This window comes from Cornus florida, unplaced genomic scaffold (genome assembly GCF_030987335.1).
Source record: "Cornus florida cultivar Cherokee Brave unplaced genomic scaffold, ASM3098733v1 CherokeeBrave_3.0.0_Hap2_Chr11, whole genome shotgun sequence".
NCBI classification, from domain to species: Eukaryota; Viridiplantae; Streptophyta; class Magnoliopsida; order Cornales; family Cornaceae; genus Cornus; species Cornus florida.
Window position 1 is genome coordinate 93,762,342 of NW_026775581.1, and position 24,563 is coordinate 93,786,904.

Genomic DNA, 24,563 nt, shown 5'->3' on the forward strand with positions numbered 1-24,563 from the left:
TGTGATATTATTGATAGATTATGCTTTGCATCTACCATTCTTAACCATATGTAGTTGTGTATAATTCTTTTTATCAATACAAATATTGTTTTATAGTGGCGATCAAAGGAATAAAAATATCCAGCGATACCCATTTGCATTTATATATGTGTGTGTGTGTGTGTGTGTACACCATAACCATTTAATCCCAAAAACTGCTTTGCAATCCTTAAAACCAACCTCATTTGACTTCACACGGACGACCTCGAAATCCAATTGGGCATTTAAGAATCCAAGTAAAGCACCACAACCAACACCCAGATTGGAGCTTATTTAGAAGTAGGAAACCCCACATGTGTTATCCGAATTATGAACACCCAATTCTTTGAGAAATAAACTTCCATGGCAAGAACATTGCTAAAGAAAACTAAGTAAGTGCAAGAAAGCCAACGGTTTTCTTTTTGGTTCTGAGTTGGAAACAGATAAGAAATCTCTAGTTAGTGAATCAGTGAGTTTAGGTTCCTCAATTCACATAATTTCACCTCCTTGGGTCCATGGAAGCAATTCTAAAAAAACCTAATTTGATTTTGAAACTAAAAATTCACAAGATGGTTACGAAAAGGGCGAAATTGTTAATGGGTTTGGCAGAAACTTAGAAAAATATTAGTATAGTGTTGGCCAGGAATTAACGACGAATGTAAAGAAAAAGTTAAAATTAATTCGAACCTAATTAGGTTACAGGAGGACGAGGAGGCTGCAAACAAGGGCCGTTGTCTATGGTGAGAGAGTTGTCCTTAAACACAATGGTTAAGTGAGAGAAAGATGAGAGAGAATGAGGAGTGAGGTAGGTGGGGAGTAATAAATGAGAGGGAAAAATAGCCATTTTAATTACCTGATATTTTGTAATAAATGATATTAAAAAATTAAGGGCAAAATTACTTTTTCGCACAATTTTAAAGGTGTTAGTAATAAAAAAAAGTAAAATTAAACTTAAATGATAAAAATTTTTAAAAGTTATTTTAAAGTGATATTTTAATTAATAATAAAATTAACCCTTATTTTAAAATTCAATTCCTATGAAATCTCGAGTTCCAAACACACTGTTAATTATTTGTTAATTATTTGTTTTGCCCGATGGGCTTCTTGATGAAACAGGGTAGTAGCGAAACGACGTCGTTCGTAGGCAGATTGTCTTGCAAACCGTAATTGACCATTGACCTCCAATGGCAGAAGAACATGTCACGTAATCGCAGTGTGACTGTAACAAATCTCCTTTCTACTAACCCCATCATAGCTCACCACCTCGACGTCTCTTCAATTCCGCCAATCGCCGCCACTGCGTCACCGTATCGATTCCATGACCCTTCCACCTCAGCTAAAGCCACCGTCACACCAATAAACATTTCTAGTAAAATCACAATATCATATTCTAATTTCACACAAACAGCTTATTTAATTTCCATGTATTCAGGTCAAAATCTCTCCTCACTCTATTTTGATCGTCTAATCAATCATACTCTTATTCCTCATTCAAGCCTTAATTGTTTGACATTATCTTGAAAATTTACAGTTCGTAGATCAATGGCGGTCCTAGCGAACTCCTTGTCCTTAAAGCATGGACTCTCTCTCTGGTGTCCTCACTCTTCTTCCCTCAATCGACTTCATCAACCTTCTTCAATCTCATCTAGAAGCTTCCATGTTGCCGCATCGTCCTCTTTCGCCAATGACAACCGAGAGTGAGTCAATTTTTATTATATATATTTTTGAATTTGAACTATTTTGGATTTATGAATGGAATTGTAAGTGTTGGATTTGAGAATCGAGTGCAAGTTAAAATTTTACTCTATATATTCATATATATATATATGCTTGTGTGCGTGTGAGTGTGTTAATGTATTGTTGTATTTAAATTTGTTTGTTGTATCCTATGAAATGGAATTGTGAGTGTTGGATTTGATTATTGTAGGTTTGTGATAGTAGGGGGTGGAAATGCGGCCGGATATGCAGCTCGGACTTTTGTCGAACACGGGATGGCCAATGGAAAACTTTGTATTGTGTCTAAAGAGGTGACTGTTTTCGAATTTGGATATTGCAATTGCTCTTGTTTGATTTATTCTGAATTCGATTATGTTACGTTAATCATCACAGTTTTAATTTCAGTGTGGTTCACTATATGCAATTTCATGGTGTATTATTATTACAGGCTTATGCACCTTATGAGCGTCCTGCTTTGACAAAAGCTTATTTGTTCCCTAAGGATAAAAAGCCGGCACGTTTACCTGTAAGAATCAGTATTTTGTTTTGCAAATCTGTGATTTAGTTGCTGCTAAAGTTGAGTATTTTATTGGATTTATACTTTTAGAGAGGGACCTATTTAGTTTTTTTTACATTAAAACAATAGGTTTTGACCAACAACATTCTTGCATTTTGTTGATAATCTCTGTTTGGATGTTGGTGGTTATTATTGTACATTTATGGATCAAAAGTACAAACAATTTGATACAATTCTTGTGAAGATCGAATAAAATAATTAGACAGGTGTTTAGAATAATAGAGATTTTGTTATGCAATGTTCTTTTTGCTAGTCTTAGCAACATTGCATCTGATCTCACTGTTTGGTATTTCCATTATGTAAGGGTTTCCATACTTGTGTTGGATCTGGTGGGGAAAGGCAGACTCCTGATTGGTACAAGGAGCAAGGGATTGAGGTACTTTTATGGTTTTCCTTCAAAGTGTTCACCCTGTAATTTCTTTTTCCCATATCATTTCTTTTCCTTTTGCTCAATTGCAACTTTATCTCATGCAAAAGATATTCCAATCTTTTGAAGATGAGAATAATTCTTGTTTACCTATAGTTTGAAGGAAATGACTCCAACTCTATCTATAATTTTTTCTTGATTTTGGCATCCATCATCAACATTTTCATATTTACTTTTGACCATTACACGATGCTAGTTATGTCAACTCTAGCTGCTCAGATGTACCACATCTTTTGTTTGGTAACATAATCTATTCCGAAGGAAGCTCTTATGACTTTAAATTATTGCATATTGATTTTAAGACAAAGAAACGATCATTTTCTTCGTTAAATATGAGTTGCAAAATGTTGTTATAGCGACTTTAATTGAAAAAGCAACTTGATAATATGTAATTAGAATGGTGGAAAAACTGTGGTTTATGCTGTTTATAAGAGAAGTGGCTTCTTAATGCACAAGGAACCAGATTAGTACAAATAATTTGACATCCAACAAACCTAATAACCAACTGATTAATGGAACTGCAACTCAGAGTGGTATTGATGTCTGGATATAATGCATATACAATATGTTTGGCCGAGAATATGAAACTTGTTTTAAACTTATATAACATGAGTCTATAGCATACACTGAAATAGATTTGATCATTTGGATGAAGTACCCAATCTCAGACTACGAAGGTTATTTTCTTTTCCTTATTAAATCCTCAATTTGTCTTCTCTGATTTCCGTATCCCCCTAGCTGTCACTGTTTTCCTAAATTACTTATTTAATTTTATTTAATTTTATTTTATTTTTATTTTATTTTTTTATTTTTCTATCTTTTGTCTAGATGGTGTATGAGGATCCTGTAACAGATATTGATATTGAAAAGCAAACTCTAACAACAAATTCAGGCAAACTGCTTAAGTATGGATCTCTTATTATTGCCACAGGATGTACGGCATCAAGGTATGCTGAGCTGTTTTATTCGGTTACCAGTGGTTATTATTATACTGCTAAGACAGCTGTTGGATTATTCCCTTCAATATTCATTGTACCTCGAATGTTATTTTGTTTGATATGTTTGTGGTGCCAAGGAGACTGATTCTGGAGCAATGTTTAAGATACTTGATATGTCTAGCCATATATGCATTTACGTACACTCTCGTCTTTGTCACAAGATCCTTGTGCGTGCACAACACTACATGGGTATGAGTATGTAATTTACTAATATGTGTCCAATACACAAAATCAAATCAGACAAATGGATTCCTCTCATTTTTCATATGATGATGGAAGAAGAAAAACTACTTCTCAACATGGACAAATAGATAAAAAACAAAGAAAAAGAAAAATGAAAAAAGAACCAATCTGTGATGTTGTGGCCTGAATTTGGTGCCGGGTTGCGTTGCGACCCGTTTGATTAAGAAATTTTTTTGACCTGTGTTGCTCATGGGTCATGGACCCTAATTAGTACTTTCTTGTAGCCCAACACATAAGGGCGTTTAGGGTTTGGAGTGGGTGGTACAGAATTGAGACTAAGGGGCTAAAACTTGTAATCTCCTATTTTACACATAGTGAAGACTTTCGCCGGATCTCCACCGTGAATGTAGGCTTTGCTAAACCACGTATAAATCTTTGTGTTCTTTGCTTGGTGTGTTTATTTTTCTATCGTGTTTCGTAATTGTTGCTTGGTTCACTGCGTTTGTTGTAACAATCTTCACCTGTTTCATTTAATTTAAATTATAATTAAGTACATCCATGAATAATAACATCATAGATTACAATATTATATAACATAATTCAGGAAAAAAAAATTATATAACATATAATGTATTTAAAAGTGCAGTGACTTGTCTATGTATCCATAACTGTATGAATTTGTTTCAGGCTATGTCCTCGTATTACTGAGATTTGGGGTTTTACCATATGACTTTTGGCATTTGTGAATGCCAAAACCAACTAGTTTTATTTTTTACAATATCCTTTGTTCTTTCATCAGTCCCGATAGAGCTTTTTCCCTGCTCCAATTTACATTTTCTAGGTATAATATTTAAGATTTTATCTTTTTCAATTTATTTTTATTTTTTATTTCTCATCCAATTTGTTTTATCAAATTTACTTTTCCTGCTTTGGAAATGCTTTACCTGAGTGGTACCTGAGTTTTTTATGCCTTTGCATGGAAAATGTGTACTTCTCTTCAACGAAAGGCATACTAAAACAAAAATGGTTGTGCTTAAATTAAATGATATATATATATATATATATATATATATGCAAGTGTATATCAGCATGATATTCATGAATATTTGACTAAAGTTTTATGCTTAGGTTGATTGTGTGAAATTTGATGAAAGGTTGTGGTTGCTTATGTACTCAACTCAACATGCGTCAATTTCTACTACTTGGAATTGCCTACATGGATCTGACATCTGCAGTTGCATTGTGAAGCCTAACCATTGGGGTTGGCTAAGTGAAATTTGGGAAATAAGAGTTGTGGCATAACTTGACATATGAAATATAAGAGTTGTTCATGTCATAGTCAAGTGAATTTAATAAATCCGTTTTAGTGAAGTGGTTCCTTTGTACAATATTTACTCAGGCAAAATCTGAATTACTACAACTTTTACAGTCTTGTGATCATTATTGTGTTCCTTTTCACTGCAGAAAAATGTATTTTCATCATCATTTTATAATGCTGGTCAAAATCTAGATAAATGAATCCCATCTGCTTCAGGTTTCCAGAGCAAATTGGTGGAAACTTACCTGGTGTTCACTATATTCGGGATGTTGCAGATGCTAATTCGCTGATTTCATCTCTGGTAATTCTATTTCATTCTACGTACAAATCAAATTCGTCATTTTCTTCATTTCAATGTTGATTTATGCTTTCCATGCTAATAATTTGGAAAATGATCAGATATGTTTCTGGTATAAAATCTGAACTCTGAATAGTTAAATGCCCTTCAAAATAAGTAGTGAGTTCTTACTTGAGGTACCCTTATTCATTTTTAAGTCTATGTATATATGAGATAAATGACTTGACTTTGTAAAATTATATTCAAATCTGTTGGCTTAGAGCCTGGATTATTTTATGGAAAATAGCTTGCTACTAAAACTCATACCTTGTTGAATCTAAATTCATTTCCTTTTGATTCTGTTGTAACGCTCAAGACAACTCTGTTTTCTTTTGAACAGCAGCCAAACATGAAGAAAATCAAAATTGACTTGTTTCCACCAAACAAAGTTGTTCTAGACTTCTAGTCGAAGCACACATTGTGTCAACAGAGATAATCGAATTTATTGACCTCCCCCAGATGAAACTTTCAAAAAGATATGGTCAACTTCCCCTGAGCCTGAAGTTTTCATGAAAATACTCTGGCCTCCTCTGCCATGAAACAATAGTTAGGGCTGTTTGACAATTTTGTGTGAAAGTCCAAAACTACTCTTATGGTAAATAAAATGACATAACTGACCTTACAAAAATTGAAGAGTGACAAATTTTAGCTCTCTTTTGGACAATAATACTCTTCCAGATTGAAATCCCTTCTATTATTTTAACATCCCTGTTTTATCTCTCTCTCTCTCTCTCTATGCTAGCTCTCTAACTATGAAGCTGTAAGACCAACTCTCTCTCTCTCTCTTTATATTATGGGTCCCATAACTGATATTTTGCTAGAATAATACTACCTTTGTCCCATTTTAAATATCCTCTTTGGGAACTGCGACTCATTGTGAGTCACAGTTCCCAAAGAGGACATTTAAAATGGGACAGAGGGAGTATGAAATTGACTTTTTCACTAATAACCCATAATGCCATCTTCGATCTAGCTCTCATTTGAATAACTTTTAACTTCATTTAATTCTTTGTTAGTCCAGAAATGTGGGAATTTTGAGTTTGGTGGCACTGACTCGGTACGTGTGTCGGGCTTGGGTATGTATCCGTGTCAAACATATCAAATCCTCAAACAGAATGATACTAGGACATTGCTAAATATTCCTATTAACTAATGTTTTCATTAATTTTATAGAGTAATTTTTTTTATTAATTTTTTATTTTATTTTTTATGTTACGTAGTGTTTAATAGAGGCATTTCACTCGTTTTGAAGCAATAATTTAATAAAATTGAATCATTGGATATTCCCTTTTAGGTGCATGTCTAACCAAAAGTGTCAGACACATTTTATACCCATGTCCCTGTATTGTGTCCGACAAGGGTGCTTCAACCAAATTCCATGTATATTGCAGATTCTGTGGTCGTAGCTGAAGATGCAAGAAATTCTCTCTCTCTAAATTGACAGAGTTTCATTACACCTCAAATATTTCGATCCCCTTTTTCCCTTCATTTTTCTTCTATTTATAGATTGTTTACAATGTTCTAGAAGATCCTTCACTAATCTCCTCCATTGGGCTTATCATCGAGGCTTTTGTATCAATGGATCCGTTCAACTTTCAGGCCTTCAGCTTCACTCTTCAGCATTGGGCTCGCCTTATGTGATACCCCCGAATTTCCGAATGCGGGTTGGCCAGGCCCACGCCCGAATACCCGAGGATATCAAAACAAATTGATAATAAACGAACACAGAGTACAAAAGAATAAAGAAGAATAAATAAAATGCTGACAAGAAACTAAAATGATAATCTAATAATAAACCTCATAATATATTTCCATTAATTAATAAGCTCTTCTGATACAACTGATCCTCCAAAATACAACTCGGGAATCCATACTGTGTGGACCCCTAGAAAATCCAAACTAAACAAATGACAATAATCTAAAACAGGAAACTGAATCATAAAGGAACTCCTATGTAGCATCGGAAGAATGAAGTAGACTGATCCCCGCTCAGCACGAACAACCTCTACTCGTGACGAACACCTGAAAAATAATGGTGGGTCAGGCCCACAAACAAGTTCTACTCTACTACAGTCCAAGCAGAGATCCGATACACGTATACATCCTAGTCAATCCAACAGTAACTAGTAGTCCGTATATATATATATATACACGCTAAAGGAATCTCACTAGACTATAGGGTTGTCTCAACCTGAATAGTAGGCAACATGCAAAACGCACATATAGTGGGCATGAGTACCTAGACCTACCAGGGTACACAACTACACTATATCTAGCTACACATCCCTGGCGATATACGCGCCCTAACCATTGATCCTGAGACTCAAGCTCATATCATGACACCATACTTATATATATAAAATCTAGTAACCATCCTATCCAGTATAAATTAATCCTCCATAAGTCATTCAACTTGTTCAGCTGACCTGACTTGAATATAAGTAGGACTTAACATTTTAGTTAATCCATTCCCTTATATAATAAATTAATCATCCATAAGTCATTCAATTTGTTCAGCTGACCTGACTTAAATATAAGTAGGACTTAATATTTTAGTTAATCCATTCTCTTATATAAAATAGGTAGGACTTAACTAATAAGTTAATCTATCCCTAGAATGCCACCGTCCCATACCGGTGCATTAAACCACACAATCCAACAATTGATGTAACAATTAAGGAAATACATCAAACATTCCATAAATAACTATGATAAATATGATATCAAGTTATCACATAATAGGAATGACTTATTATTTCTTTAAACTTCCTATATCATATGTCCTACACAAACTGAATCTTATACATGATGATATTTTTTTATACCGTTAAATACGGATTCTCCATATCCAATTCATCCTACACATTTAATCTCAATTGCTAAAATATTTTAAAAGATTAAATCCATTCGTTTATTTAAAACATTCAAATAGCAAGCATCATTATGATTGAGTCTATTTAAATTTATTAAAACCCAAACCTAATCCCTATTTAATGTTCAGGAATCTTAGACATGTTTCTACGTTCCATCATTCCACAGATATGAAAAATACATAATTTAAACATGTAAAAATTCATATAAGATATCAAATCAAAATCATGCATTTTATCAATTCATAACACAAGAACAGATATGAACCAATTTCATAAAACTTATGTTCTAACCCAATTAAATATGCATAATTATTTAATTTTATGTGTTTAATAAATTCTGGAATTTCCTAGGCATGTACAGAAACACGAATCAAAGGGAAAGAGATAGAAGAAGAACTTGCCTTAAACTTTCGGATCGAAAGTTAAACTTCTTCTTCCTTGATCTTCTCTCTATAGGGTTTTTCTCCTCATTCCTTCCTTTTCCTTCTTCCCTCTCTAACACTATCTCTCCAGTATATATCACGTGAATATTTCTAACCCCTTTTTACAACCTATAGCTATATATTTATAGGCTAAATAAAATAACTCTAACCCTTTTCCCAATCCAAGTCAACTAAAAAAAATGAAAATAAAAATATTAAAAAGGTAAGCAAAATATGTTACGTATATAATTTATGTATATGTTTATTAAATAAATAAATTATACACATTCCATTATTTATTAATGGATTATCCAATAATATTTAAGTTACCATAATATTATAAAGTAACTTAAAACATAACACGTATCAAATCTATGTATATTTTTATTATTTAAATAAACATATACATCAGATTAAATATTACTACCCAAATTACCATAAAAGTAATTACTAAATTACTTTCCTTTTTATATATGTATATAATATATATCTATATATATACATACATTATCCATGGGTAATAATCCATACACATCCAACCTCCTATCCAAGTAGTCCATGGGACCCAATTGGTTGGCCCATTACTACTAACCATAACCATAAAAAAAAAAAAATAAAATAATAAAAGAAAAGAAAAGATTTAATTTACAATTAAAACAAATAAATAAATACCGAGACTATCCTTTTAAAATTAGGGGTATTACACCTCACAAACAGCTTGATTTGGGCCTAGGTCATTTGCCTGGCCCATTCTTCATCATGTGGGTTAGATCCGGCCCATGCCGCCTTTGGTATCCTCAACTGCCCCCATAATCACTCCCTTATTAATTAGGGTGTGATTATCAATAGACCTAATGATGACTTGACGGCTAATGATGATTCGATGGCTCGAGACGATCACGTGGGGCATCAAGCGGTCGGCCTCGGAATTAATGTCTTTGAAATTTGAATCTCCTTAACTCCCTGATGTCTCGGTTAGTGGGACCACTTCCCCTTTACATACCATTCTTTCATATCCACATCTTCCCTTGTCGTACCCCTCACAAATCATTGTCAATCGATCTCAGTTCGTTCTCTCATGGCAACTTAGATTTTTCTTGTCAAGTTAGGTACTCTCCGGCGAGTTCAGTGAAAGGTTCTTCTCCATTCTTTTGCAATATCCCTTGCTGATCTTCATCTTTTCAAGGTTAGTTATGTTTCTTCTTCTTCTTAAAGTATTTGCACATTTTCCCCCAAGGATCATAATTGTCAGCATCATGCCTATAAATCTGGATATTCTGCGTATGAAGCTCCATCTCCCTTCTGATATTCACCTTAGAGAATGTCCTAAAGACGTTAATGTCAGAACTGGTGCTGGTCTTCTTCCCGACGAAGTCTTGTTTTCCCTTCATCACCTTAACATTATTAGATTCCCCCTTCATCCTTTCTTCTGCTATGTGTTCAATAGGTTGAAACTTTCTCCTCTCCTAGTTAACCCCAATTTCTTTAGGGTTCTGTCCGTTCTGTTGCTTTTAAATCGTGACAGAGGCCTAGATCTTGACTTGATTGATCTTATCCTCTGTTACAAGGTTAGCAAAATCCGGCTAGAGGATGCATATTACCATCTTTTCCCTCTTGAAAAGAAATCCATCTGTACAGACAAGCTTAATTTCGAAAAGGGTTGGAAAAAGGGTATTGTTGGCGTTCGGGGTGCTTGGTTTGCTCCGGCTGCCAAAGACTATCCTATCCCTACCGCCTTCGGCAAATGCTCCGTGTCTTCGTATAAGAAATTCAAAACTCATAAGACAGACTGCCCTTATGAAACTTGCATTCCTCGATTCTGTTCGTTTCTTTGCAATTCTTTGTGTATCCCGCAGGATAACGAACTTAGTTATAACATTTTGCAGGGATAGGACCAATTACTTGAAGGACTACGTTCTGAACGACATCCCTTCCTGTTCGGAACTCCTCACATCTGAGAATTTAAGTGATATATCACTCCTCGGCGCCACAATGAGCCAACTTCGGATTCCATCCTTCAGCAGGAGGAAGGATCCTCCCAGGGTCAATGTTGCTCCTGTGGCTTCTTCTTCTCCAGCTTCGGCATCTTCATTTGCCACCACATCCAGCACTACCCCGAACGTGTTAACTGTTCGCCCGATCGCCACCGCTCTACCTGTCAACCGGAACTCCGCCCTCCAAACTCGGAATACCACTGCCCCCATTGCATCCGTTCAGGATAAAGAATGGAGAAAAAGGCCTCAGCCTGAGAGTGAAGGTAGCCCTGACGATGTTCCCCTATTAAGGAGGATGCAGACCTCCGGGCCAGGTTTACCTATCCCCCCTTCGGCTAGGCCAACTGCTCCTTCTGGGTCCGGCACTGCAACCGGCTCCTCCACTAGTGAGGCTCCGTGGACCCCCAAATTTGTCCGAGCTGACGGCTCGGTAGTGAAGCCGAGAGAGACCATGTTCAGGGAAGGCCCAACGGCCATGGCCTATTACAAGAACATGTGGTCTCCTAAAGACATTGAGGTCGCCAAATCTTTGTCTCAGAAGGAGGTCTTCAGCCGTTTTCCCCTTGCAGCCATGGAGGTAATTCCCTGCCCTCCTTCTTATTGCATTTGAAATGCCTTTATATTACAATTCATCTAGACATGCGTTCGGCCTAATTAGTACTCATGTATTGTTTTGCAGACTTTATTTGGTATGATGGCCATGCAGAAGCAGGTCGAGGCTGCTAACGTTAAGGTGCGAAAGTTCGCCAAAGACGTTGAAGTGGGTCACAAAGAGAACAAAATCATCAGCACCAAAAATGCTGAACTCATGGTGCAGTTGGACAAGGCTGAGAAGGAAAGGGATGGTCATAAGAAGGAAACAGACTCCCTTCAAGACGAAAAAGACGCCCTTCTGATCGAGAAGAGTGTCTGGCAGACCGAGCGTGAAGCGCTCAAGGCCGAAAGAGATAATCTTCAGCGCTTGCTTCATGATGAATAAGCAGAGCGTATGGCCTTTGAAAAGAGGGCTCTGGATAAGCGTAATGCCCTGCTCGTTGTCATCGGCAGAGTTAATGGAGGGATGATGGCTCTGCACAGTCGTTTCTCCAGCACTGGGGCCCTCAGGTATGCCGAAGGATACCGAGAAGGTTTCAACGATCGCCTTCCAGCTGAGGGTCAGACAGGCTCAAGCACAGGCCCGGATGATGTTGACAAGGAGCTGGGAATTGACCCTCCAAGAGTCTATGCTGATCCAGAGCCCACTCCTGCCGAACATATTTTTGAAAAATGTGATGGGATTACCTCATCTGGAGTTATCCCCGTTCCTCCTCCCGCTCAGCCTTTAGACATACCTTCTCTTTCTACTGTGGTTCCCCTCATGACTACCATTGAAGGTGGAACTCAGCAGGATGAAGTGGTGATTTAGCTTGACTCCCCCCCTCACAGGATGTCGTTACCAATGACGGGGAGGGGAATACTAACCATCCTGGGGAGGTTGCCGAGGGTGAGCAGGTGAATGACGAGACAGATAGGACTTGATTGTACCTACCTTATGTATCTCTTTGTAATCTTTCAGCTTATAATGAATGAAAGGATACTTTTTGGCTATATAAGATCTGAATCTCTGTATCATTTGGTAGTACTTAATAATAATTTTTGTTTAACACAAGTGTGTGGCCTTCGGCTCATAACACCAACCATTTGTTTTTTTCATTATCATTATAACACAAGTGTTTTCGGCTCGTGGTGCCAGTTGCTACTTACCTTGCTTAGGTGCCTGCCTGGCCCTCGGCTAGAATGCCACTTGCCACTTAGTTTTTTTTATTATTTTTTATCTAGTGTTTGGCGTTCGGCTCGTGGTGCCAGTTGCCACTTACTTTGCTTAAGTGCCTGGCGCTCGGCTAGAATGCCACTTGCCACTTGGCTTTTTTCATTATTTTTTAGCAAGCGTTTGGCGTTTGGCGTTTGGCTCGTGGTGCCAGTTGCCATTTACTTTGCTCAAGTGCCTGGCGCTCGGCTAGAATGCCATTTGGCTTTTTTCATTATTTTTTAGTAAGCGTTTGGCGTTCGGCTTGTGGTGCCAGTTGCCATTTACCTTGCTTAGGTGCTTGGCGCTCGGTTAGAATGCCACTTGCCACTTGGCTTTTTTCATTATTTTTTAGCAAGTGCTTGGCGTTCGGCTCGTGGTGCCAGTTGCTACTTACTTTGCTCAAGTGCCTGGCGCTTGGCTAGAATGCCACTTGTCACTTGGCTTTTTTCATTATTATTATTATTATTATTATTATTATCATTATTTTTAGCAAGTGTTTGGCGTTCGGCTCGTGGTGCCAGTTGCCACTTACTTTGCTCAAGTGCCTAGCGCTCGGCTAGAATGTCACTTGCCACTTGGCTTTTTTCATTATTTTTTAGCAAGCGTTTGGCGTTCGGCTCGTGGTACCAGTTGCCACTTACTTTGCTTATACTCAGTCACCTTGTTTAGAAGAAGACGATACTTTTTTATAAATCTTTCAAAGTTTTGCTCTTTTGCAAGTATAGAATTGAAGGTAGACATTGGTTAAACTGAAACTCAATTTTTATTGATAATACCTTTTCAAAGAAGTAGCATTCCAAGGCTTGTTTACCAGCCTTCCAGCCATGGACTCTAAGACATATGCTCCCTTTCTGATAACTTCTGCAACTCTATACGGTCTTTTCCATGGTGACACCATTTTCTTAATAATACCAACTTTCCTTTTCAGAACCAAATCATCAGATGCAAAACCCCTATGCCTCACCTTTCTGTTGTGACTGTTCATGATCGTTTGTTGATATCATGCGAACCTTATTGTTGCAACATTTTTCTTTTCTTCAAGCAAGTTGAGGTTGAATTTCAGTATATGATCATTCTGCTCCTGATTCCACGCTAAACTCCGAATGATAGGAACTTGGTGTTCTACCGGTATTACTGCCTCAGTACCATACGCCATGGCGAATGGGCTTTCTCCAGTCAGTCGTCTTGAAGTCGTTCTATATGCCCACAGAACGTTCGGGAGTTCATCCAACCATTTCCCTTTCTCTTCTTCAAGCTTCTTCTTTATACAAGCAAAGATCGTTTTGTTTGTGATTTCAGCCTGACCATTCGCCTGTGGGTGACCGTCGCTAACTTTTGATTAATTTCATATTCGTTCAGCAACTCCCTCACCTGCTTGTTATCAAGGTTAGTCCCATTATTCATGACGATTGACTTCGGCACACCAAATCGGCAAATGATATTGTTCCATATGAAGCGTCTCATATGGGTCTGAGTTACACTGGGATACGGTTCTGCCTCCACCCATTTGGTAAAGTAGTCTGTTGCAAGCAGAACGTACTTATTTTGCGATCTGGCGGTTGGTAACGGGCCAACCACATCCATCCCCCATTGTGCGAAAGGCCATGGTTTGGCCATTACGTGCAAATCTTCTGGTGGTTGGTGGATTAGTGGTCCGAACGTTTGACACTTATCGCACCTTCGCGAAAATTCCTCTGCGTCTCGTGCCATGTTCAGCCAAAAGTAACCTTGTGTCATCGCCTTGTGTGCTAAAGACCTTCCCCCTGAATGATTGCCACAGACCCCTTCATGGATAGTCCGCAGTATCTGCTAAGCTTCTGCAGGGGTTACACATTTTAAGTATGGTCCTAAATAAGACCTCCTGTAAAGTTGGTTGTGCACTATGGCATACTTTGCGGCATTCGATCTAATCCTTCTTGCTTCATCCCTCTGTTCGGATAAAACACCATCCCGTATATACGTAATGATTAGATCTATCCAACTCGGTTCATATGGTATAACATTCACCTGCCAGGGATCCGAACTTGACGGTTCTTCAAAGATAGATGGTTGGCATAGCACCTTGACTGGAACTACCCTTGCCAATGTTTCACCTGAACTTGACGCACTACAGGCCAATCGATCGGCATCTTCGTTATGCTCCCTCGGCAATTGAATGAACCTGACCTGATTGAAGTTTCTAATTTCTTGCATAACGGCAGAACGGTATGCCTCCATTGTCTCATCCTTTGTTCCATACTCTCCAGTCACTTGCTGAATTATTAACTGCAAATCACTGAAGGCAACTAAACTTTTGACCTTTAGTTCCTTGGCCAACCTTAAGCTAGCCAACAGCGTTTCATACTTTGCTTCATTGTTGGTTGCTCTGAACTCAAACCTTATCGCTTGGTTCAGCGTAGTGCCTTCTGGTGTTTGTAACTTGATCCCGATTCCTGCCCCCATCTGATTTGAGGAGCCATCAACGAAGAGCTTCTATGAAGATTCTTCAAGGCATTCATCTGGCTCATCCACATCACATTCCAGTAAGAAATCAGCCATAGCTTGCCCTTTAACAGCCGTTCGAGGCTCATAAGTTATGTCGAAAGAACTAAGCTCTATCTCCCACTTCGTCATTCGTTCGGACAAATTGGGCTTATGCAGGATCACCCTTATAGGAAATGTGGTCAGGACGACTATAGGATGAGACTCGAAGTAATGCCTGAGCTTCCTTTTTGCGTTTACCAAGGACAAGATCACTCGTTCGGCCTTTGAGTACCTTCTCTCTGGCTCGGTCAACGTTTTGCTCACATAGAAAACCGGGAATTGCTTACCCTCGGCACACGTATTAGCACACCACTAGTCGCAATGTTAGAAACTCTAAGGTACAAAAAAAGCTTTTCGCCTGGCGCTGGGGCGTTCAAGACTGGTGGGTTCCGCATATATTCTTTCAGCTTGTTCAGCGCTTGCCTTTGCTCATCCCCCCAGGACTGTTTTCCATGACCCCTGATTGTATCAAAGAATGGTTTGCATCGGTCGGATAACTTAGAAATGAACCAACTCAATGCCGCTATGCGTCCGGTGAGTGCTTGGACCTCTTTGATAGTACTTGGTTCAGCATTTTTTAGCAAAGCTTCCGCTTGGGCTGGACTAACCTCAATTCCTCAGTTGTTGACCACGTGGCCAAGGAATTGCCCGGATCCTACGCCGAACGAGCATTTAGTTGGATTCAGCCTCATTCTATACTTTCTTAGTACGCCGAACACCTCCTGTAAATGTTGTAAGTGATGGTCCTTCTGCTTGCTTTTGACCACCATGTCGTCGATGTAAGCCTCTACTGTCCTGCCCATCTAATCCTTAAAAATCTTGCTAACCAACCTCTGGTTCGTGACTCCGGCATTCTTCAGTCTGAACGGCATAACCTTGTAGCAATAGATCCCTCGTTCGGTGACAGAAGAGGTCTTTTCCTCATCGCTTGGGTCCATTGGGATTTGACTGTAGCCTGAATATGCATCTAGAAAGGTCAGTCGCTCATACCCGGTTGTTGCATCCACCAATTGATCAATCTTTGGAAGTGGAAAACTATCCTTTGGGCAGGCTTTGTTTAGATTAGTGAAATCAATGCAAACTCTCCATTTTTTATTCTTCTTTTGTACTACAACCACATTCGACAACCAGTCCGGGTACTGTACTTCTTTAATGAACCCAACCTCCAGCAATTGACTAACCTCGTCTGCAATGATCTGGTTACGCTCCGGGGCGAACCTTCTCTGCTTCTGCCTTATTGGCTTGACGTTCGGATCTACATTAAGAGAATGGCAAGAGACTGATGGGTCGATCCCTGGCATGTCGAGATGACTCCAGGCAAATACGTTGGCGTTCTGGGAGAGGAAATCAACCAATTGACGTTTTTCTTCTTCGGCAAGCCCTAAACCTACCTTCGTGGTTCGATCTGGGCTTAATTGATCAATTTGAACTTCAACTAGTGGTTCCTTGGTCAGCATCGGAAGCTCTTCCTCTCCGTTCTTGCTGAGGGGAGGCTTCTGTAACTGCTATTGCTCATTAGCAGATCGGGTAGGGGCTTTTCCCTTCCCTGCAGCTTTCAGAGTTACCAAGTAACACTTCTTTGCTGCGACCTGATTTCCATGGATATCTATCACCTTGCTCCCGTCTGGACTTATGCATCTCATCACCTGATGTAGGGGTCGATGGGACTCCTTGTACCCTATGGATCCACCCCCTCCCTATCAGCAGATTGTAAGAGGGATGGATTTCCACCACCACGAAACTTTTGACAAGGTTCCTTTCAGCTGCACGGACCATCAATTCCACTGTGCTGATCGGTTCTACCCGTTTGCCATTAAACCCCAACAGTGGGTTTCCAGTGGACTTCAACTCCTTTGGATTGATTTCTAGGCAATCAAAAGTGACCATTGGCATGATATTTACACTACTCCCTGGATCAATTAGCACTCTTCGTACTAAACACTCTGCCACTGTCAAGCTGACAACCAAGGGGTCCTCATGAGGAATCTGAACTCGCATCAGATCTGTCTTATCAAACCTTATTGGCGTTGTTGAGCTTTGTTGGTGCAAAGTGTTGACACTGCCTATTCGTCTCTTCATTTGTGCCTGGCGAAGATGTGTTCGAAATACTTCCTCGGATTCTTCGGTCTGTCCAGGTCGGCCATGAATTGCATTTATAATCCGAACAAGCTGAGCTTTATGGTGGTTCGGCTTTTGGTTTCTCTTGACCTGCTCAGCTGGTCGATTCTGCTCCTGTGCTGGCCCCTGAATATATCCTGCAAACTCTCCCTGAGCGATCAGCATCTCCACTTGCCTCCTCAGGTTCCTGCATTCATTAGTCTGATGACCAAAGTCACTATGAAAAGCACAATGTTTAGATTGATCCCTCTATTCAAGAGGTTGTCTAATGGGCAAGGGAGGATGAAACTTATCTTTGTTTTCTTGAAATAATCTTGCCAGTGTAACTTTGAATGGAGTAACCAAGTCATCCTCCCTAGGTCTCTTCTTTGCCTTCCAGGAGGTTTGACGCTGCGTAGGAACTTGCTTTTGCCGTATCTTCGCTTTGGACTTCTCTTCCGTGGAGATGATAGATCTCTTCCTAGCATTAACTGCTTCTTCCTCTTCCAGGCGCACGAAACCATCAGCTCTCTCATTCAGCTCGTCCATTGTCTTCGGCGTGTTCACCACCAGACTGGTATGAAACGGTGTCCCTCGGGTCATAGCTAACTTGAACGCCTGAACTGCTGTGGAAGGATGACACTCTATTACCATGCTCTTGGTTAGGTTAAACTTGGTAAGAAAAGATTGGAGACGTTCATTGTCATGCTGTTTCATGGTGAACAAGCTAGAGATATCTTTTGCCGGGCGCTTATTCCTATAGTATTGGCTTATGAACTGATCACACAAGCTACGGAAGCTGTCCACTGAGTCCTTCGGTAGGTTCTTAAACTAGTTGAGCGTCGGTCCAGCTAAACTTGTAGGAAAACATTTGCACATTAATGGATCATTCTCTGTGTTCAGTGCCATCTTCAACTGAATGTGATATACATGATCAATCAGATCGGTCGTTCCGTCGAACAAAATGAAAACAGGCATGGAAAACTTTCTCGGGCTTGGAGCATTCAGGATCTCGTCAGTAAATGGCGAATCAACCGTCCGTGCTGCCAAACGGAGGGCCTCATTCTCTCTTTCAAACCTCGTGACAACTCTTTGATCTGTCGATCTTCTTTCCGAACTCCTATAATCATATGTGGCCATTGAAGGCCGATAAGGTGGATCGAACGACCTTTCCTTAGTGAACTCTCTCTGCCACGGCGAGTTAATCTTGTGACAATCAAACTCCATATCCTGTTCGCGGTTGTGCCTTTCCTGTTGCGGATTGAAAGCTGTATTTTCGTCCCGCCGGATATGCTCACGATGTGGATCAAGATGTACAGATCCTTCTCGATCCTCAGCTCGACGAGCGTTTGGCGGTAAATTCTCCATCCTAACCTCCTCGCAGTGGAGATTGACGTGGTTATCTCCTTCTTGCTCACCTTGATGTGCGTCATTAGGTCGCACGCCTCTTTCATCCACTGGAGGCGGTCGCGGCGCAACCGGAACCTCTCGGCGTTCCATTCCACCTCTCAGCTCTGCATTTTCTTTTCTTAGTGCCTCGATCATGTTCATCAAGCTTCATCTGCTGGTTATTCTCCACTGGATTCGAACTCTCTTCTCCGATCATCATTCCGGATCATAGCAAAGTCATTAACCGCAAATTTCTAATAAGATCTGAGTTTTGCCAATGCTGACGCTCCAGATCTGGATTCTAGCTCAGCTGAATTTTGATCGTGATGAACTAGATCTGAGTTGCTCCGGCGACGAACTTGCCAAATTTAGCAATATCAACAACTTTCGACCGCACAGCTCTCCAAAACGAGCACAAATCAGAATTACGTAGATTGAACGCGAACTTCTCCGATCACGATTTCACCGATCTTGATTCCGCCTTCAAGGACCAGGCTTCGTCTTCACGCGCTACACTACTAGATCAAATCAATCTGAGTGAATCATCAATGAACTCTCATCGTTTCCCACAGACGGTGCCATTGAAGATGCAAGAAATTCTCTCTCTCTAAATTGATAAAGTTTCATTACACCTCAAATATTTCGATCCCCTTTTTCCCTTCATTTTTCTCCTATTTATAGATTGTTTACAATGTTCTAGAAGATCCTTCACTAATCTCCTCCATTGGGCTTATCATCGAGGCTTTTGTATCAATGGATCCGTTCACCTTTCAGGCCTTCAGCTTCACTCTTCGGCATTGGGCTCGCCTCACAAACAGCTTGATTTGGGCCCAGGTCATTTGCCTGGCCCATTCTTCATCATGTGGGTTAGATCCGGCCCATGCCGCCTTTGGTATCCTCAGTAGCTCATTAAGCAAATATTTAGTATGGGTTGTCTAAAGATGTTAGAGTGGTGTATTGTGTTTCAAAAAACTAATATTTCATTTTCTAGGAGAAAGCACGGAAAGTGGTGGTGGTTGGTGGTGGTTATATTGGCATGGAGATTGCTGCCGCAGCTGTGGGTTGGAAACTTGACACAACGGTATGTGTTTACTTCATTCCAGTCTAACTATATGTTAAAATTGAGGTGGACATTGTCCATTGAACTAATTTTACTAAAACTAAGTTATTTAGAAATCTTTGCCGTAAGTATTTTAGACAAATTTGTGGGCAATGTTGTTGTGTTCATTGTTTGGCGTGAATGTAACAGGGCTTAAATGTATTGCTAATCCCAATATTAAATTAAACTTAAATTCACTATTTTTATAAATTTGCCATTTTCAATGGTGATTTTTCTTTTTTCATATTTATTTTTCTCTCATACTTTGGTTTCCCCTTCAATCTTTGGTTCACATTATTTTTTATTGTTATTGATCTTATCCAATTGTAGCATCTTGCTTGCATTTTCATAATGCTCAATTAATCACCCATTTGTGTTAATGGGCATGTGATATTGAGTCTGACTTCAGTCAATGTAAGATATTAATACGATTCCATAATCTTAATGCTATTTGCATCATGTCTGGTTTATCCTTACACAGACCATCATGTTATCTAGACTCTAGAGCCACATCTCTTGTTTGGTCTGGTATACAATGATATATTTTATTTTTTATTTTAAAAATTTTTGGTCAGTTGCTTTGAAGTACTGATGATTAGTCCTTTTTTTTGACATTATTTTAGATAATTATGCAAAAAATGTTTATGTTCAATTTAAAACATTACACAACTGGCTAGATGGAACCGGCTTTGTTTTGTCTGGTATACAATACCAAGCAACGCAAAATGGTAGTCACTAAAAGGGTGAAAACCGTGAAATAAATAAATAAAAATGAACAGAAACAAACAAACAAACAAAAAAATACTGAACAAAAAAGAAAAGTTTGAGGTGCACTCACATGGCGCAATGCTAGATGAATTATTTGTTTGATGTGTGGAACCTTCATATTCTACCATTTTCTGAGGATTGGGTTCTCGGAGGTGATACGTTACAACTTGATGCTTTTTTCTTTTTGGAAAAACAGATTATATTTCCAGAGAATCATTTTTTGCAAAGACTGTTTACTCCTTCACTTGCCCAGAAATATGAAGAACTTTACCAGGAGAATGGCGTCAAGTTCTTGAAAGTAATCTCTCTCTCTGAGAAACTTTTGAGAGAATATATGATTGGGTAGTAGCCACCAGCACATTATTACCTCTGTATAAACCACTTACTTATGATTAATTATTAACAGGGAATCTCCATAAAAAACTTAGAAGCTGGTTCTGATGGACGTGTAGCAGCTGTTAAACTTGAAAATGGATCTAAGATAGAAGCAGACACGGTAATATATTATCTTATGCTTGTGAGTGATCATCTTTTCCATTTTTGCATTGTATTTTTAACAAAACAGGGAACAATTTCTTTTTACTTTTCTCCTGTGTAGATTATTATTGGTATTGGAGCACGACCTGCAATCAGTCCTTTTAATAAAAGGTTGGGCTTAAATAAAGCTGTTGGTGGAATACAGGTTAGCATGACAACAAAACGGCATTTATCTTCCTTAAAACTCATGATTCCAACTATGAGTCACGAGTTGTATGTGTTCATATGTTTACATTACTTATTGTGTCATACATGACTTGTTACAAAGTTCACAACTGTTCTACTTTATTTTCTGAGTTCAACTGTATTAACTGCATACTAGTCCTCTTTCTTTTAATTAATCTAGTAGACAGTCTACCTGCTAAATAATGCATAAACATTAGAATGTGGCATTGCCTTGGTTAACTTTAGTTTTTTGAAATGTGCTCTTGTATTCTTCAAAGAAAATAAAAGCAAAATCTGACTATCTCTTTAGTATCTATAATCTCACTCTGTTTATAAGGATATTTATAAATGTAATTTGTTTTATGATTATATTGATTGAAGGAACCGTTTTTCCTTTTCTCTTTTAACTATTTGAACATCAGTTGGATGTCTGTTCTGTTTGTTGTTTTATTAAATTTTAGGTTGATGGTCAGTTCAGAACAAGTTCACCTGGAATTTTTGCCATTGGAGATGTAGCGGCCTTCCCTTTAAAGGTATGCTTTTCTCATTGTGTGGTAATTCCTCCATTTTTTTTTTTTTCCCTTAAAAAATGGAAATTACATGTAGTTCATTCTAAGCAGATGTATGACCGCATTGCAAGGGTTGAACATGTTGATCATGCTCGTCGATCTGCTTATCATTGCGTTAAAGCATTATTGAGTGCACAAACTCACACGTATGCTGGATTCTTCTCTCTTAAAACTTAAAATCTCAATTTCACATTGATGTTGCTTCCCCCTGCCGAACATCCTTGTTAATGTTTGTATTACTGAATGATGTCCAGATACGATTATCTCCCTCACTTTTACTCAAGGGTCTTTGAATATGAAGGGAGCCCAAGGAAAGTATGGTGGCAGTTTTTCGGTGACAATGGTAAGGATCTCGTGACTTATATTATTCTTCACAAGAAATTACATTGTTTGATTGTATTCATACACTTTTATCTCATGTGGTAGTTCATACATAATTGTATTTCTTTCATTGAGCAGTTGGGGAGACTGTTGAAATTGGGAATTTTGATCCTAAAGTTGCTACTTTCTGGATAGACTCGGGTAATATAATCTGTAAAAGCCTCTATCTCTGTATCCCCCCGTCATTTATACTTGTTCACTGAAAAGAAACCGACTAGTCTTGGTGCCCTGCAGGTAAACTAAAAGGAGTTCTTCTTGAAAGCGGAAGTCCTGAGGTACTTTTTATCACTAATGTTGTTTTCATTTGAATTTCTTCCGAACATTTTATTAGAAAGTAACTATAATTGCTGCATGATTTTATTTTCTTGCGTTTCGGTTGCATGTCAAACTGATGTGTGGCTATGTTGTTGAAGGAATTTCAACTTCTTCCCAAACTGGCAAGAAGCCAGCCTCCGGTTGATAAAGTGAAGCTTCAGAAGGCATCTTCAGTTGAGGAGGCACTAGAAATTGTCCAAAAGTCGTGTTGAAGCTGCAGCTTAGTTCTTCACAACTGCAGATATTAAAACTGCCAACATCGCATGATTTTTCCTTCTTGCATGTACATCTTCAATAATGCCTTTTGAAGGAGGATTACCCTCCACAAGAGTGGGGGAGAGAGATTATGGCAGTGTATCTTATGGCCGCTATCTATAATTTTTGAAATTACATGCATTTTAGCATTCCTCCTTTGTATTGCAGTCTGCCATTTTTTAGTTTGATTCGGGAAATATATTCCCCCAATAATTGAATTATAACTTTTCCAAAGCTTCACTGAAGAGTATTTTTATTTATTTTGGATAAATACTCACACACACATTTGAATGTCACTTGAACCCCTCAACTCCCGTTTGAGGAATGAGAGAGGTTATACCAACTGGGCTAATGGCCTCAATGGTCTCACTTGAGTTTTCAAACTCAAACTTTGTAAATATAGTATGACTTTGGTCTACATTGTCAGCTCCTTTATTTTGAAAATTGAAAGTTGAAAGTAGATGAGCTCCAATTATGGTCCCTATAAACAGACATTGTTTTCAATCAACCACTTAGTGGTCCATAATACTTGCTTAGGCCATTGGACTCCCCCCCTTCTGAGAAGCAGGTCTGTGCCTAGATTTGTCACCTTACCTAAGTCACGCACTCTCTCTACATATTTGTTCTTCCTAATTCCTAATATTTTTCCTCCACGTCACATAAAATCATCTTTAACAAGGAGAATTTAAAGCATAAATTTTCATTTTCTTTTTCAAGTTTGATGATATTTTGAGCAAAAAATAAAAAGAAAAAGGTCGGAAGTAAGAAAAGAGACTTGTTTTTAAGGAAAGTCGAGAAAAAGTGGAAGAACTGATTGCAATGAAATGCTTGCGGAAAATAGGCAGGACCTCTCTTCTTAGCTGTTGGCCTAACGGAGAATATAAATTTACCATATCACCCTTACACATTAAACCTAGTATCATCATGTGTTTCATTATCACACACAACTAGTCCAAGTAAATTCCACCGACTATTCTAATATATTCTTCTTCATATGCCCACCTTCCATGAATACCAAACTAATTCCACAAAGAAGACCTCCTTACGTCAATGTTAACTCTGTGATTGATGTTCCATTGCATCAAAACTTGATGTTTACTCACTAAATTTGCTTTCATCTTGTTTCATTTTTTTATGCAACTTATGCAAGAGCAGTGTTATTTATTAGAGACGACCATAAATAACACTTACAAGCGGATTGTAACACATCATCAGTTTTGATGAGTTCCACAACAATAGACTCTGATTGTTGCAATAGTCATGTGTCACGGTAAATATAATTTTCCTTTTATGTGGTCATAAAAATGAAAGGATAATCAATGGAATGGAGCCTTCTTGATAGCTTCAGTGGCCATTAAAATTGTGAGTTGGACATTATCACTTGGAATGTGAAGTGGGTGGAAGAAATCAATAGGTCATATTACAGACAAATCTAACGCGTCGATAGCGTGTTCGTGTGATTTTCACAACATAATTCATCTAATCCAACAAATAAATAATCCAATAGATGAAGACGAGCAAAATTGCGACAATATTTAACATTTTTTCAGTAGTTTTTGCAGTAGAGGAAGTGAAGTTAGTGGCATTTCATGAAATTGAAATGCCACTCCCACAAAAATTAATCCCAAACCTATTACTTTTTGGTTAATTCTGTGGCACAACACAAACAGACAAATGATGGGCCACAAATTATTGTCCTAAAATAATAAAAAAATTATAAGTGGGACAAAAATAAAATATCATCCAATCAGTCTGATTTTGTGAATTGAGAACTTATATTGACTAGTCATTTTTTCATTCGGGTTAGAATTTC

General features: G+C 38.5%; 1 protein-coding gene across 2 annotated transcripts; it reads left to right on the forward strand.

Annotated features, from left to right (window-relative positions):
• The first annotated feature begins 1,217 nt into the window (after positions 1–1,217).
• LOC132282695 (monodehydroascorbate reductase, chloroplastic/mitochondrial) lies at positions 1,218–22,990 on the forward strand. 2 transcript variants are annotated; one of them, XM_059784444.1, is made up of 17 exons: positions 1,219–1,450; positions 1,550–1,715; positions 1,946–2,045; positions 2,183–2,260; positions 2,616–2,687; positions 3,567–3,685; positions 5,454–5,538; positions 19,653–19,742; positions 20,725–20,826; positions 20,935–21,024; positions 21,127–21,210; positions 21,692–21,763; positions 21,851–21,945; positions 22,054–22,142; positions 22,259–22,321; positions 22,415–22,455; positions 22,594–22,990. In XM_059784444.1, exons 1-17 carry the CDS (start codon positions 1,441–1,443, stop codon positions 22,705–22,707), a joined length of 1,470 nt encoding a protein of 489 aa, XP_059640427.1. In that variant the 5' UTR covers positions 1,219–1,440; the 3' UTR covers positions 22,708–22,990. The 2 variants fall into 2 exon arrangements, with proteins under 2 accessions (XP_059640428.1, XP_059640427.1); XM_059784445.1 differs by lacking the exon at positions 19,653–19,742 and having other exon boundaries at positions 1,218–1,450.
• The last annotated feature ends 1,573 nt before the right edge of the window (positions 22,991–24,563 follow it).